The sequence below is a fragment of the Heptranchias perlo genome, chromosome 31 (assembly GCF_035084215.1).
Source record: "Heptranchias perlo isolate sHepPer1 chromosome 31, sHepPer1.hap1, whole genome shotgun sequence".
Classification (NCBI taxonomy): Eukaryota; Metazoa; Chordata; class Chondrichthyes; order Hexanchiformes; family Hexanchidae; genus Heptranchias; species Heptranchias perlo.
The window spans coordinates 25,245,785-25,262,731 of NC_090355.1; the positions used below are offsets into that span (position 1 = coordinate 25,245,785).

A 16,947-nucleotide genomic window follows, 5' to 3' on the forward strand; every position below is an offset into this window, starting at 1 on the left:
CTTTCAAGTACTTACCCAGTTCCCTTTTGAAAGCCATGAATCTGCCTCCATCACCCCGTCGGGCAGTGCAGTCCAGATCCTAACCACTCGCTAAGTGAAAAAGTTTTTCCTCAGGGAATGCAGCAGCTTTGTACAATGATTCAAATAAAAATGTAAAAATTCCTCTGTATAATGTAAACTTCCCAATATGCCACATTACAAAAGTAAATGCCAGTTAATTGGGGTTACATTGGATAACCCCTGAAAACGGGCACGGGGATCGCAGTACGCGATCATAGTGATGCAGGCAGCACATAATATTCGTGCCGCCTGTATTTTAAATGATCGTTGTGTGCAGCCAGCACTACCTGCGCTGTTGATTGGCAGCACGCATCAGCAGGGGGCTCTGATATTGCGAGTGGCTCACGCTTCTTAAAGGCAGCCTGCACCTCTTAAAGGAGAGGTGCATTGTGGCTGCAAGAAGTGGTGAGAATCATTTCAAAACTGAACCTGTGCTGTGATACTTTGAAGAATGGCTGTGCCTGGAAGAGACCATGCACCAAGGTTCTCAGATGATGCACTGGAGGCTTTGGTGCAAGAGGTGGAGAGAGGGAGTGGCATCCTGTACCTGCAGTGGGGCAGGAAACCCTCCAGATATATGCTGAAGAGGCAGTGGGAGGAAGTAGGGAAGGAGGTAAATGCCAGCAGCATAACTCCAAGAACATGGATGGAGTGCAGGAAGAAGTCCAATGATTTAACACGAGTTATCAAGGTGAATTCAAGCTTCAAGTAGCATATCATATCAACTGCACCACTAGCCTCATCCACTACACCCCCATCGCTCACCTACCAACAATCTCTTTCAGTCAATACTCAACCATTCAAATCATAAGCTATATCTCACCCTCATACACTTCGTACTGTTGCAAACCTCACACCCACAACTCACAGTTCACACACACTGGTAGCTATTCAACCAAAACAGCCACATCACCTAAACATCTGGCAGGACACTCACTTACATACTTCCCTCTTTATTGCAGGAGAAGGTGGTGCATAACAGGAGGCAGCAAGTGGCAGGGGCTCCACAGAACACAAACCTGCTGTCCTCTCTCAGGGTGACAGCATTCCTGCTCCCACCCCTGCCACTCCGCCAGTGCCCTTGCTGTTGCCTGTCAGCCAGCCAGCCAACCCCCTGTAGAGTATTGAAACTTCATCCAAGTGTAGGGAACCTCCAAAAACACGTACAAATGCACCAGCAGCCAGAAGAAATAATCCAGCAAATAACCTGTGACTTCTGCATGATCCCTTTAAATACTGCTGATGGGGGTTCCTTCATGCTCTTTAAGTCATGTTCAGCTGTGCGAGGTTAAGACAGTCATTGGATAGAGTGTGGAGTTCCAAAATAGCAGCAGTCCCTTTAAATCAGTGTTGCACATTGATTCAGATTATAATCTCGCTACTCTGCATGCTGCTGGCGATCTTTAGGTGCGTGCGCGCAAACCCCTTTACCAAGATGGCGTCCTACGCACTTCCCATTGGAAGTGTGCACACGCATCATGGATCCCATTTTCGAGGCTTAGTTGACCGCACAGCGCCTAAAAAACAGGTCCCAGGTTGCACTTCCCTGAATCCCACCCACCAGCCTGATGTCATTGACACCAGGTTCAAGGAGGAGTTGGGCCTGGTATATTTAATTTAGGCCCGGGGGTTAAAATGAGCCAGGCCTCACATCGGCAAGCTGAGGCGAAGCAAATTAAAATTTTCAGTGTTGCAAATTTAAAGAACATTAGTTCAGTTATTAAATTTTAAGTAGTTTTACCGTCACACGAAAAGGTGTAGAAGTGGGTGGTTCCATGGTGGGGTTTTCCTCTGGAGCGCTCCCAGGCATGCTGCGTCTCCGTCCAGGTCTCTCAATTGGAGAATCTATGAAGAAAATGTTCATAAATCCATTTTAGTAAATGTGACCAGGCACTTAGATAGAAAACTTATTAACCCACAATATTATTTTAAGACAGATTTATCATAGCTTGAATTAGAATACATTTTTATTTAAATTTTTCTGTGATGGTTTAGTGGGTAATTCTGCGGTACTGAGCCAACAGACTAGGAAGGCACCAGTTTCAATCCCTGATCTGTGCAGTCATTTGGAATGGTGTTAGAGATGCGCCAATTGGGCCTAGTGTCCTTGTGCTAGGACGTGAAAAAATCAGCCAAGGTTACCTGATCACTATTCAGTGGCTCAACGGCAAAATATGCGTGTATGACAATCTGCCGAGGACCATATTGGGCTCAGCTCTGTAGTTCCCCATGATTTATTAGCCTACCAACCAAGGTTCCCTCTAATTTTTTTCGGCCATTTTACGGAATGAGTTTGGGTTTGTGCACTGATATAAAAGGCTGTGTGCGCCACCGTAAAAAAAAAAATCACATCTTTAAATAGAACATCTTTTTAGAAAACATTATTCAGGGTAAATAACAAACAGAACAAATGTATAAAATAATGGATAATTGTAACAATTGTAAATTTATATAGTTTATGAAATGGGTTTCTTAAGTTGCACTGGGATTGAGCCGACCAGTCTCGTTATATTTTATTAAAAATTATCTGATGGGAACAATTCCAATCAGATTTTTGTTGAATCAGCTTAATGATTCTGATTCAAACAGAAATAAATCGTGTGCAATCAGAATTTTTAAATTGAGTCAGAAATACAAAACAGCTGTCAAGTCAGTCAGTGTGAATTTGGGGATAGGGAACAGTTTAATTAAAGCTCTCCCCTCCCCCCTCCATTGACTCCTCAGCAGGGTTTAACAAATTATTGCACATCTTGCAGGTCTCATTAGTTTTGGCTGCCTGTATGTATGGACCCCTCATCTCTGACTGGGTGGAGATGCCCGGCCTCTGACTGGGTGGAGATGCCCGGCCTCTGACTGGGTGGAGATGCCCGGCCTCTGACTGGGTGGAGATGCCCGGCCTCTGACTGGGTGGAGATGCCCGGCCTCTGACTGGGTGGAGATGCCCGGCCTCTGACTGGGTGGAGATGCCCGGCCTCTGACAAACGCATCGGTTTCATTTTTCTTCCTGGTCTGGTTTCTGCTGCAGTCAGCTGCTCGGTCTGATTGGACCTCCAGACACTCGGACAGTCCTGAGCACCAGAGGCAAAGCAGCCTGCCTGGGGCTGGTGCACTGGGGACTGGTCAGTGTGAGGGAGGGGCCTGGGGACTGGTCAGTGTGAGAGAGGGGACAAGAGCACTGATTTGGTGTGCGGACGGAATGTTTAAGTGCACGGCCCACAACGGACTGCTGCATGGCCGTGCACATGCGCAGCTTAGAGGAAACAGTGCTACCAGAACTCGCTGTCTAGGCTTACACATGAAGAATGGATGTTTGAGACAAGGTACAAAAGGACTCCTAGAACCTATGGAACCATGCTCCTGTATAAGAGTTGCCACCCCAGAGGAAAGGGGAAGGAAAAGGGGAGAAAATTAGAAAAAAGATAATTAATAAATTTTCCACTTAATCTCCTGCTAATTAATAACTGCTTGCCTTCACACTGCCTGTTCCTCACCAATAAAAAAAGACTTGTTTTTATATGGCACCTTAATCACATCTCAGAAACATCCCAAAGCACATCACTTCACATACAACAAACTACTTTTGTAATGTAGTCAGTCTTGTTTTGTAGCCAAACACAGCTGTCATAATGTGCACAGGAAGACTCCACAAACAAGTGACCAATTAATCTGTTTTTAGTGGTGTTAGTATTGGGAAGAATGTTGGCCAGGACACCCAGGGAACGCCTTGCCTCTCTTTGAATAGTAAAAAGGAAATAGAAGCAGCCAGAGTAAAAATAAAACTATTTAAAGACATAAAAAGAGAAATAAACAGAAGGAAAGAAGGCATCTCCTGTAAATAGAAAACAAGAATTAGTGCTTACTGCATGGCCCCTCAAATCAAACATGTTTGTGCTGAATAACAAGGAACTCCATTCGTCTATCACAAGTCTTCAAGGTTCTCATTTGCTGAGCTAACTGTATACATTTCACTACAAAAATATATTAAGAATCCAGCTTTTAGCATACAAGGTGTGAAATATTTCTGAGGAGAATTAGGTTACAACTAGAGTACAAAATATACATTGTCTCCATCTCTTAAGGCACATTATCAATGGCAAGGACATTCAAAAATAGCCTGTATGCCACAGGAGCATAAGGAAATTGGCGTTGCTGACATACGTGGTTCTCATATCTCTTACTCCTTTGCCCAATTGCCAAAACTGCTCTCTACAGGTCAAGCCAGGCTTTCTGAATAACAATTCAACATTGAAGTTTTAGGACCAGAAAAGATTCATGAGATGGTACCTTGATAAGTATAACCACCCCACACACTTTTTAAAAATGATGGTCTTTTTAAATGGCTACAACATAAAACTGTAAATGAATGATGCAAACTTTGCCTATTTTCAGTTCTCAGCACTATAATCAAATTTTCCATAAAAATGGGATAAATAGGAAAATATCACTTCATAAAAGGCACACACTCAGAATTTCAGGTCATAAAAAACAGCTACAGAAAGAATTTGCATTTATATAGCACCTTTCACGAACTCAGGATGTCCCAAACCACTTTTCAAAAATGTGCTTCATTGGCTGTACTCTAGTCACTCTTGTAATGCAGGGAAATGCAGCAGCCAATTCACGCACAGCAAGATCTCACAGACTGCAATGAGATAATGACCAGATAATCTGTTTTAGTGATGTTGGCCGAGGTTTTAATGTTGGCCAGGATGCTAGGAGAACTACCCTGCTCTTCTTTTAAAGTACCATGGGATTTTTTTTTTACATCCATCTGAACAGGTCTCCGTTTAACGTCTCATCCGAAAGTGGCTCTTCCGAGAGTGCTGCACCTCGATACTGCACTGAAGTATCAGCCTAGATTTTGTACTCAAGTCTCTGGAGTGGGACTTGACCCCGTGATCTTCTCACTCAGAGGCCAGAGTGGTAGCACTGAGTCAAAGGCTGCCACTATAAAACTATTTTTCCCTTTTTTGTTCCTCTTGTGCTCCAATCCATGCCCCAGCTGGGAAGACAGATAAGTAACATTTTCCCGGGGATCTGCCAGTGCCATCTCTACTCAATCCCCAATGTGGCTTAAAAAGGCAATTTAAGGGTGAGACTCTCCTCTTAAGTTAGTTCTCCCCCCTGCTCATTTTTAGTTTCTCCATGCCACAAAGCACACCGAGCCATGGCAGTGGATGACCTGGCCCCAAACCCTCTCTGAATTCAGATGTTACGATGCATACAAGAGAGAATGCTGGACAAGTCACCCTCCAGTTTTCTCTCCTTCCCTGTGGGGAACTGCCTGGCCTTCACATGGCACCTTCCCACAGTGGCACAGCTGTGTGTGGAGGAGGACTGCAGATGCCAACGTATGTCTGTTGCAGCTGCAAAACAGAGGCGCTCTTTAATAAATGGCTGTACTTGGTATGCTAGTTATCAGCAATGTCATGGGAAATTTTTTATTATTTTTCCTTCAAGAATGTGTATTCAGGCATTTAAACTTCAAAAAAGCACAGTGCTGAGAACAATCATCTAAATTAGGCATGAACTTTGTCACTGAAAGATCCAATTTTAAAAAATTGACTTGTCTTAAGGAAAGATCTTTTCTGAAATCTCTTACCTTGGTTCAATAATTGTATTTTCACTGCTGGAACCTAGTTCAAATTCTGACCTCTCCAATGCCAGTTGAGGGTTTTGAGTGAAATGAGTTTCAGAAATTTCAACTAGACAGGAGAGCAGAAAGAGCTGCTGATAAATTTGGCATTAATTCAGAAATTTTGCTCTGCGACACCATAAGGGTAGTAGTGTGTGGGAAGAGAAAATGTCACAATTACAGAGTGCAGTATTTTGAAGAGTGCTCTTCTGAGGTTGTAGGCGAGGTACATTGTCAGAGCTGTGTAGGGGAGCTTGCACTGCCTTTTGAAACTAAGCATTCAACTCAAACCTTTATGACCAGTACTAAAGCTCGGGCAGGAGCTTTAACTTTTAAAAAAATACTGTATACTCAGAACAAATTAAAGAAAAAACACACTCAAAAATGTATGGAGGTGATCTTTGATTCCCCCCCCCCCCTTACAAATAAGGGGCTTAGTGAAATGTCAAGTTAAATTCATTTCTACTGAACAACAATATAAAACTAAACTTACAGTTTTGTTTATTTGACTGATAACCCTATGATTCCTTTGTACCAAGGACATACTGTAAGTTATTAATACAATGAAAATACAATTATTGAACCAAGGTAAGAGATTTCAGAAAAGATCTTTCCTTGAGATAAGTAGATTTTAAAAAAAATTCATTGTTGCCCTAATTTTTAAAATTTGTTCTCAGGATGTGGGTGATGCTGGCAAGGCTGTAATTATTTGGAGTGGATGGTGGGTCATCTTCTTAAATTGCTGCATTCCTTGTGCTTTGTGGTGACGGTACTTCCACAATGTTAGATAAGGAATTCCAGGATATTGGGCCAGTGATGATGAAGGAACGGTGGTGATATACGCTTAGTGCTGAATGGTGCATGACTTGGGAGGGGAGGGGCAACTTAAAGGTGATGGTGTTCCCACTATATTGCCGCTCTTGTGACCTCGACCACCATGAGGGACAAGGGAGGCAGGTGCTCTGTAAGCAACCTTGGTGAGTTGCTGCTGTGCACCCTGTAGATCGTACATACTTCAGGCACAATGCATTGGCGATGGAGGGGGTGGATATGAACCTGGTGGCAGGGGCACCGATCAAGTGAACTATTGTGTCCTGGATAGTATCTAGCTTCTTGAGTGTTGAAGCTGCATCCTCCCAGGCGAGTGGTGAATATTCCATCATTCTCCTGACTTGAGTCTAGTAGATTGTGGAGAGGCTTTGAGGGATCAGGTGAGCCATGTATCACAGATTACCCACCCTCTGCCCTGCTCTTGTAGCCATGGTGTTGATTGGACTGGTCCATTGTCCTACCGTAGGATGGCATGAGCTGCTTCACAATCGGAGGAGTTGTGAATGAAGCTAGATACTGTGGAATTATCAGCAAACTTCTGATATTATTAACATGGGAAGATCATTGATGAACCAGTTAAAGATGATTGGGCAGAGGATGCTTCCTTGGGGAACTCATGCAGCCATGTCCTGGGGCTGCAATGATTGACCTTCATTAATCACAACCCTCTTCCTTTGTGTCAGATACCACTTCAGCCACTGGATCCCCATTGACTTCAGTTTTGCTAGGGCTCCTTGGTGCCATGCTGCTTTGATATTGAGGGTAGCTACTCTCACTTCTCTTCTGGCACTCAGCTCTTTCATTGATGTTTGGATCAAGACTGAGGAGGTACCTGGTGGGAGCCAAATGGAGTATCAGTGAGGAAGTTATTGGTGAGTAGATGTCGCTTGCTGGCAATACTAATGACTCCATCCATCACTCTACTGATATTGGGAGGAGGCTGATAGAGCAGTAATTGGCCAGGTTAGATTTATCCTGCTTTTTGTGGATAGGACATACCTGGGCAATCTTCTACATTGTCGGGTAGATGCCAGTGAAAATGAATTAAAAGAAGAATTTTTTAAAACACAGCTCTCCAGTGAAACTCAGTGCCAGTGACTTCACCGAGTATTTAAGAGGTTTATTCTCAAAATAATTATAAACACCACCAATAGCTGAAACCTCGTTCATGAATTTTGGCCCATCAAGGCGAAGGATGTTAGCGCTCGAAGAAAAGAAAAAACTTTACATTTTGGGATCTTACTCTCTTTATCAAGAACTCCCAGATCAGATATAGTGTAAGTTACATGCAGAATAAAACAACCTCTACTTTTCCCCACTAATGTTCCTTAGCTCTAACTTCGGCCAAGAAAAGAGACATTTACTTCCATCAAATCTGGGCTAAATTCAAACCCAAATCCTAGAGGTGAAAGGACAGTGTGCTGATTCACTGTCATCTAGTTCCTCTTCCCTCCACCCAAAAAATCTTTACAACCATCTAAGTGTCCTAGTCTTTACAATCCGTAAAGCATCTAACATGCATATACAATTGAAACACTATCATGTATTCATGTTCCAAATAAGCTGATTCATTCTATTCCTTTTATTATCAATATATGAAAAAGCATCCAGAAGAGAATATTTTAAATTTCATTCGAAAAAAAAATGTATGAATCCCTTGAAATAAAAAACTGAATATGCCTGCAGATTGTTTAGTAGTTCCTAGGAAAACAGCACAATGCTAAAAAATCTTATGGCTATTATATCACATTAGAAATTCATATGGTGTAGTCGCAAATGAATTTAAACAACTGGTTAAAATTAGAAAAAAAAGAATCATCATTGATACACTCAGAAGGAACTACAAATTAAAATATCTCTCTATACAGTTGTTAACAACACCCTTAGGAATGTAGCAGAGAATAGAAAACACCATGTAACTAGGCTAATGAGTTAGATTATCCTACTATACATCATTTACTGTGAGTGCTATATTATGGAAGAATATATTAAATCTGTAGAAGAACTAAACCAGAATACAGCTAGATTGTTTGTTGTACCTGCTGCTGTTTTATATATTGAGGCTCCTTGCCATTTAGTGGCACAAAGTTTAGTGACATTCCCAGCTTACTGCAGCTCAAGAATCAGTCAGAAATAGCTCGAATACCTCACTCGCTCTTGTATGGTATAAATAGCCCACTCTGACAGCATTTTAAAAAAAACATTGGCAAGGTAACCAATGAATTTTACAGTACCTTTATTGGATCTCTGCCACTCCTGAAAGGTTCAAGGAATTTCTAACACACAAATGATTCATTTTATTCAAAGTTTCCAAGACACAGAACAACAATGCTGTCCATCTTTTTGTGCAACACCTGGTGTTTAACACCAACATAACAGGCCTCTTGACAGGCATGAGCACAAATCACTTATCTGCTCAGCACACTGAGCAGGTTACTTGTTTAGTTCCTCCACACAAAAACTGCACACTTTGCAGTCTAACATAAAAGTAAAGTGTATTTAGTCACAGGGGATAAGACGACAGCACTGACAGTATTTATTGGAAAAATGCTTTACGTACCAAAATAATCATATTTTTCTGTAAGCCAATACACATATTGTACAACATTTTAAACATGCCGGAGAAGAAAGATAGGAAATACTCTACCTTTTAGTTTATTAAAGAGCACTTACTTCAAGTGACATACAGCACAATTTATAAATACCACAACCATGCCATTTAGTTTTAGTACAAATCGAATCTAACGTATATGCTGAAAGAACTGCAATATAATTTTGACAACATGCAGTCAGATACCTTATGCTTAGTATATTTCTCTTTTAATAATGCAAGTCAAGGTACAGTGAAGTATATACTCTAAATACTGAGGGATACGAGTGATCTGTCAGATCAAGTTTAATGACAGCACTTCCACACTGAAGTTTTGCTTGTGTTCAGAGAATAAATAAATGTATAAAATAATCTGATACCTTCATTTTTTTTGATTAATGTCTCTGTTAAAATAGCAGACATAAGAATGTCATACAAACTTGATAAGTGTTCATCCACTTTTATCATTGACACTAACCTTCCCCGGAGTAAGACATTTTTTTCTCCCCATCTCTTTTTAGTTTTCTTACGCCATGCACCAACCTTGAGCATCAGCGCAAGGGAATTTGTTTCCAAGCAGTTCCAAAATGTTGAACTGAATCTAGCTACAAGGAGGTATAGAAGAGCAGCCTGGGAATTACATTCCTTCTGATTTTTTCTGAGCTTCTCTGTGGGGAAGAAACTGGCCTTTATTAATCATGGATTGATAACTCAGCATGGAAGCAGTGAGCATGAACTTACCTTCTAATACTGATGCATTGCTCTATTTTTCAAGTACTGACCCCAAATGTCAATGTTTTGCTTAGAATACTAATCGAGAACAACAAAGATCCTGGATTAAGAATCTACAAAAGACAGAAGGAGTTGGCTTTTTAAAAATATTACTTTTGTAGATACTTCTCATTGGTTGTTTAACAACTTGCTGGCTTTTGGTCGATTATATTTGAGGGGGAAAAACACAGGGTTCCTAGCACAGATCGTATTTTCCAACAATGTGTCTTTACTCCAGCCTCCCCTGCTGGCGTGACAGTCCATGCGTCACATCAGCTATCTTTCCCTTTTCCCTTTACTCAGCCCCAGTGTGCGCCAACCAATTTCAGATGCGTATCACTCACAGCATCAGTGTGGCATTCTTCCGTTTTGATTTGGACTGACAGTTTTAGTGCTAGCTTGGCTCAGTGGTAACACTCTTGCTTCTGAGTCAGGAGGACATGGATTCAAACTCCTGTCCAACATTTATCCCTCAACCAGCACCAAAACAGATTAACTGGTCATTAATTTATTGTTGTCTGGAACCATGCTTTTCACAAATTAGCTGCCACATTTGCTTACATAACAACAGTGACTATACTTCAGAAATAATTAATTGGCTGTGAAACACTGAGAAATTCTGAGGATGTGAAACATGCTATATAAATGCAAGGTCTTCCTTTCTAACTTAGGGCCACTTGTATTTGGATTGAGATTGCCCCAAATCATTGCCACAGGATTGATTGGTTTTCAAGATATTTTGCCTGGAAGCCTTGAATGTGGAGCTTTCAGTATTAATCCAACAAATCAAGTACTTCACAAGAAATTATATTAAGCCTATGCTCAGCAAATTTACCAAGTAAGGAACTGAACCATCTAGTCCTGGAAAATCCCAAGTCTAATGTTACAGTCTGAATCCGCTGATTTCTAACAGGACCAAGAATTGGCCTTGGTGCCCTTCGGATAACAAAGTCAGTCAGAGCTGCAGTTCTTGACTGCTATCTAATTTCCCTGCTGGAAATGCAAGTGTGGGGATGTTGAGTGGGGAAACAATCAAGTTTAGCTGTGACGTCAACAGCTGGTAAAAAAAGCTCGTCAGCATTCATCGTCAAGTGAATAACAGCCCAAGCTTGAATGTTCTAGGTTCCAGATGGGGGACATGCGAATCAAATGAGAAGGAAATGGCATGGTAGAAGTGTTTAGGTAGAGTGTTTCAGAGCACATGATTTGTGTGGCGAAAGGCTCTGCCACTGACAGTGAAATGGAGAAAAGAGGCACAGAGTAGACCAGAATCAGAATCACAGAGTGTATGTGTGGGAAAAAGGGTTGAAGAAATTTGCAGAGATAAGGTGGAGTAAGGCCATGGAGGCATGGGAGGCCAATGGAGGCCAGCAAGAACACGGTTAAAATGTGTGAAGGATAGGTAATGAACAGCAAAGAACTGGATGAGCTAGTGTTTATGTAGGGTGGAACTTGGGATGCCAATGCGCAATGCATTGCAGAAATCAAATCTTGAGGTGACAAAATGTGGATGAAGCTTTTGGCATTGGGTTAGGGATAAAGGTGACAATGTTATGGAGGGTGAAGTAAGTGATCTTGGTGGTGAAAAGATTCAGGGTTTGAAGCTTAGCACAGGGTCAAAAATAAATTCTGTCAAGAATGAAGCACTCCTAAAAAAGTGACACACATGAAAAGGAAAAATTTTGCCTCAGTTACTGTGTAAAAATATAATTTGCAATGTTAGATACACAGACCTTACCAAAGACCTGAAAACTCAATTACTATACAGATAGATGCAAAGTGATTAAGGGCTATCATTTTTTAAAGGATGAATATTTTTCATTCTACTATCTATGTTTAAACAAGCATAGACTTTGTGAAAAAGTGTTTAGGAAAATTTGTTCATCTGTCTCCAACTACTTTATTCTCAATTTAAAAAAATGTAAATATACCGTATAATACAGGAGGGAAGCTATAATACATATGCCATAAGACGTCTCTCCAAACATCAGGAACATAAAACATTCCAGCAAAAGCCTTATTAGCCTAGTAGTACAAGGTTTTCCCAAATAGGTACAAAACCTGCTTGTCACTGGAATCCACTTCTCGCAGTTGATATGTGCTCCTACAGTTTTTTTGCTGGACCAACAAGATGATACAGATAAAATTCAATACTTGGAAAAATTGATCAGAATGATCAGTTTGAGGCAGAACCAACCTTGTTCTTCTGACTCTTCTATATTAGATACAAGATTATTATTTCCCAACATAAATGACAAATTACTCAATGACTTTATTTAGATTTGTGAGATCAAATCAACTGTGTAATGTAGTTGCTGGAGTAATCTCAATAGAAGCTTGCGTCCCTAAAGGCATAGGCGCACTGACTCTCAAAGAGGAAGCTTGGGAGAGTTCAGTGGGAGGGAGAGGGAAGGAGAGACGGAAAAAGGAAACTCTGAACTGTCATCTGGGAGCCTTAAGCTCTTGCCTGGAAATCTTCAACTATTCTCCATGGAACTCTGACAATGAATCCACGGACCCCAAAGTACCAATAGGCAATTGCATTAAGAAGCCTGAGAAAGCAGCTCTTCTTATGGTTCAGTTGGTAGATGCAGTGTGCAACTGAGTCAGACAGATCAGATGCTCCAGGGCTGTGCTGAGTTCGCTGATGGTTGAGCTGCTCCAAACGGCCATAGCACCCTGAACATCAGTCAGGGTTTCCACGGTGTCAGCCGTGGCTCAGCGGTAGCACTCTCGTGTCTGAGTCAGAAGGTTGTGGGTTCAAGCCCCCCACCAGAGACTTGAGCGCATAATCCAGGCTGCCACTTCAGAGCAATACTGGAGAAGTGCTGCACTGTTGGAGGTGCTTCATTCGGATGAGACATTAAACCAAGGTACCATCTGCCCTTTCAGGTGGACGTAATAGATCCCATGGTGCTATTTCAAAGAAGAGCAGGGGAGTTCTCCCCAGTGTCCTGGCCAACATTAATCCCTCAACCAACATCGCTAAAACAGATTATCTGGTCATTATCTAATTGCTGTTTGTGGGATCTTGCTGTGTGCAAATTGGCTGCCTCGTTTCCTACACTGCAACAGTGACTACACTTCAAAAGTACATAAATGGATGTGAAGTGCTTTGGGACATCCTGAGGTTGTGAAAGGCATAATGTAAATGCAAATCTTCCTCTCTTTTTTTCTGATTGCCACCCGAAAACCCCAGTAAGGAAAATACATGTGTATCACCATCAGTTTAAGACAGTATTGGGGCTGATTGCGATTGTTCTTCCACAGTTGAATCATGGGTCAACGTTCAAACCTAGTCTTTCCAGTATTGGAAAGGGAATCCATTTCTAAGGGCACCCAAATGTAGATTTTTATAGCTGTGTGGAGGGGGGGGGGGGGGGGTTGCTTAATGTTAGGTCAGCGAAGGGGAAGTTCCAGATTTTACAACGTGGGGTAATATCCTTCAGTATGTTGTAATAAAAATGTTTGCATTTTTCAGGTAGCTGTAGAGCAGAGAGTTGGGGTTATTTTTTCTATCCAAAATCAACCCAACCCTTATGATTGAGCACCCCGTTAGGAAAGAGAGGCATCTTGACAATTAACATTCCACTTCAGGCATGAAAGAAGATGAATGACATTTATTCACTTTGAAAATCTACAAATGGAGTTCCTGTCAGCTGTTCATACAATCTATTTGTTGTAAATAAATTTAATGGAGTTAGCATGGAGGAATTTGATTGAAAAATACAATGAAATAAAATACATAGCAACGCAATCTACAGAAGGATAACATAATTCAAATGAGATGTAATTAAAAGGAAAAATGTAATTATTTATTTTTTTTCAAAACCTTATATCTAGCTAAAATCAGAATATGGCAAAATATCCTGACAAGAAATGAAATGAATGATGACTCACACAGAATGAGTACACTCAAAAACTTCTATAGAATTTTTAAGCTCTGTATTTAGTATTGAAAACAATCAGCCCAATGTATTGATGTATCTGGGATTTGGAACATGTTGATGCAACAGCACCAGGGGGGTTGAAATCACTTTACAGGACAGTGAATAATAGCTAGAGGGGCTACAAAGATTTTAGTGCATACATATTAGCTACTGGAAAGAGCTGTCAGTTTTCCAACTTAATAATTCCAGCAATTACTTTGATAGTTTTAATGAAAAGCACCTCAAAACTATGATTGTAGCCTTTTTTATGTTATAGTGGAATACAGATCACCTGGAAATCAATTTCTGCTAGTCCCAACTGTAAAAATGGAATACAGAAAAAAAGATTTACTCAACAACCGAAAACAGCAACAATGAAAGCCGAATGTGAGCAGGCACCAAATATAATTACAAGTGATGTCACTTCCAAATAATTGGTTCTTACCATAGCGGCACTAATCAGGATTGTAACAATCAATTTTTTCTTCTTCTCTCCAGTATTGTCATTTTGTCATATCTTTAATAGCTTTGGATACAGCAGCCAACATAATGATGTTTCAGGTGTAATTTTAAAATCCGATATCGTAATTTACAAATGAAGCAGTTACGGATGAATTAGTCTACTCCCTAAAAATCATCTCATAATTCATTATTTGCACAAATCTTTCTGTACAAGAACTCATTTACATATAAAAAATTTTAAACTATTTTGGCTTAAAACTGAAGCAATATTTGGACGATTTTATTATGTTGTGACATAAGCAGCAGCTTCACTAATCAGTCATAAAAAAACTCCTCAATGCAACTTCTCTATAAACATTTTGAATTCTTCCATCTGCAGCACTGTGTTATCTATATACCAATCAACTTCCTACCTATATATTTTATATTTCCGACATCAACACATTTTATATGCAGTGACAGTGCTGTACAACAATGCTAACTGGTTACTACTTAACTGAGTAATTGTTCACGAGTATTTGTTTTGCCACAAATATATCCTCCATTTAAACAAAAGGTCCTTGATCAATTGCTAGCCAAAATCAATTGTAGGAAGGGTCTATTGATTTATGGACCATTATTAAGTTCAACAGATTACAGGTCAAGACAAAGGTACTGTAAGCTATAAATGCAGTAGAAGGGTTACTGTTTTATGAGTCACAGTGAACCAAACAATGTAGACACTCTCTCAGGATACAAGTAGGTCCTCAGGACAAACACTTGGGAATTACAATTAATTATTCTAAATAAACCACCAGTAATTAATTTACAGCAAGTCACAATTTTTTTTCTATGTTGTATCATGAGTTTTGCTGTAGATATGTGTGTCAGGAACTATAGCCTAGAAACTACTGTTTGCAATATTATCATACAGAAACTTAACATGTTTGCATGACATTCCTCTGCCCACAATCTGAAGGGTCAAGTGAGCCACTCATCGCAGAGTACCCTGCATCTGCTCTGCTCTTGTGGCCATGGTGTTGATAGAGCTAGTTCAATGAAGCTTTTGGTCAGTGGTGACCCCGAAGATGTTGTTAATGGTGGACTCAACAATTGTGCTTGTACTGAAAGTCAGAGGGTGGTGGCTGCACTTCACCTTGTTGGAGATAGTCATTACCTGCCACATCTCAGTCCAAGGCCTGCTGCATGCCAGCAATGACAGCTTCATTATGGAGGAGTTGCAAATGGAGCTGAATACTGTGGAATTGTCAGCAAACAGTCCTACTCATGAACTTATGAAGTAGCTGAAAATGGTTGGGCTCAGGACACTGGCCCGAGTAACTCCTGTAATGATGTCCTGGTACTCCAATAAGTGGCCTCTGACAACCAGAACCATCTTTAATCAGATTTTGTTCTTTAAAAATGGATTCTGATTAAATCAATTGTGGCTGTAACTGTTTATTGCTTTATTCATAAGGACCGCAGGAAAAGATTATACTCATTTTTTTTCGAGAGAGAAAAAACCCAGGGTAGTCAATCTTTCCTCATATGCCATTCCTTAAGTTCTGGGATGAACCATGTAGCCCTTCTCTGTACCCCCTTGGCATTATATTCATAAATGTCATCCTTCATTCTCAACAGTGATTTAAACAAAATGGGAAACAGGTGAAAGTTAAAAATTGATGTTCTCCCTTTAAATTCCAATTTGTATTGATAAGTAATCCCAGCATTAAACATTTCCAACCTAATATAATTATATTAAACTTAACGTCTCATGATACTTTTCAGCAACAATTAATACTATTTCACAAATCAAATAGCATTTCATGTATTATCCAACATAAATACTTTCTAACTTTATGCAGTAAGGCCAAGATATTTTTTATTTTTAGAACAATTCATCCAGCCAATATAACATCTGGCCACATGTCTAATGGATGGCTGACAGTGTAATCAGACATAATATTTTACTGCCGGTCAGTATCGGTTAAAATAAAGATTTGTATAGTACTGATGTTCTGCCTGAAGATGTCACTAGCATATTAAGCAAACACTGCTTTCAGAAATGTTTACAAGTCATACTAAAGATGTCCTTACCTAAGGAAGGATACACTTGCCTTGGAGGGGTTGCAACGAAGGTTCACTAGATTGATTCCTGGGATGAGAGGGTTGTCCTATGAGGAGAGATTGAGTAGAATGGGCCTATACTCTCTGAAGTTTAGAAGAATGAGAGGTGATCTCATTGAAATATATAAAATTCTTAAGAGGGCTGTTTCCCCTGGCTGTAAAGTCTAGAACTAGGGATCATTGTCTCAAAATAACGGTTGGCCATTTAGGACCGAGATGAGGAAAAATTTCTTCACTCAGAGGGTTGTGAATCTGTGGAATTCTCTACCCCAGAGGGCTGTGGATACTTAGTCGTTGAGTATATTCAAGACTGAGATTGATAGATTTTTGGACACTAAGGGAATCAAGGGATATGGGGATAGGGCTGGAAAGTAGAGTTGAGGTAGAAGATCAGCCATGGTCTTATTGAATGGCGAAGCAGGCTTGAGGGGCTGTATGGCCTACTCCTGCTCCTATTTCTTATGTCCATTACTGCACCAACATCTCCACTCCCTCAGTCTAATACTGGTCCTGAAAACTGGATATGGGAGTAAAATGAAAGCCTAGTTTTGTAATCGTAAACC

General features: G+C 40.5%; 1 protein-coding gene across 5 annotated transcripts in view; it reads right to left on the minus strand.

Annotated features, from left to right (window-relative positions):
• dab2ipb (DAB2 interacting protein b) overlaps positions 1–16,947 on the minus strand; it is a 278,946-nt gene that overhangs the window by 216,253 nt on the left and 45,746 nt on the right. For all 5 annotated transcript variants that reach the window (XR_010958133.1, XM_067969754.1, XM_067969756.1 and 2 more), the window contains exon 2: positions 1,802–1,905. Coding sequence is in view for 4 of the 5 variants with exons in the window: in XM_067969754.1 (XP_067825855.1) it covers positions 1,802–1,905 (104 nt within the window). In the remaining variant the exon portion in view is untranslated. The remainder of the gene's footprint in view (positions 1–1,801; positions 1,906–16,947) is intronic.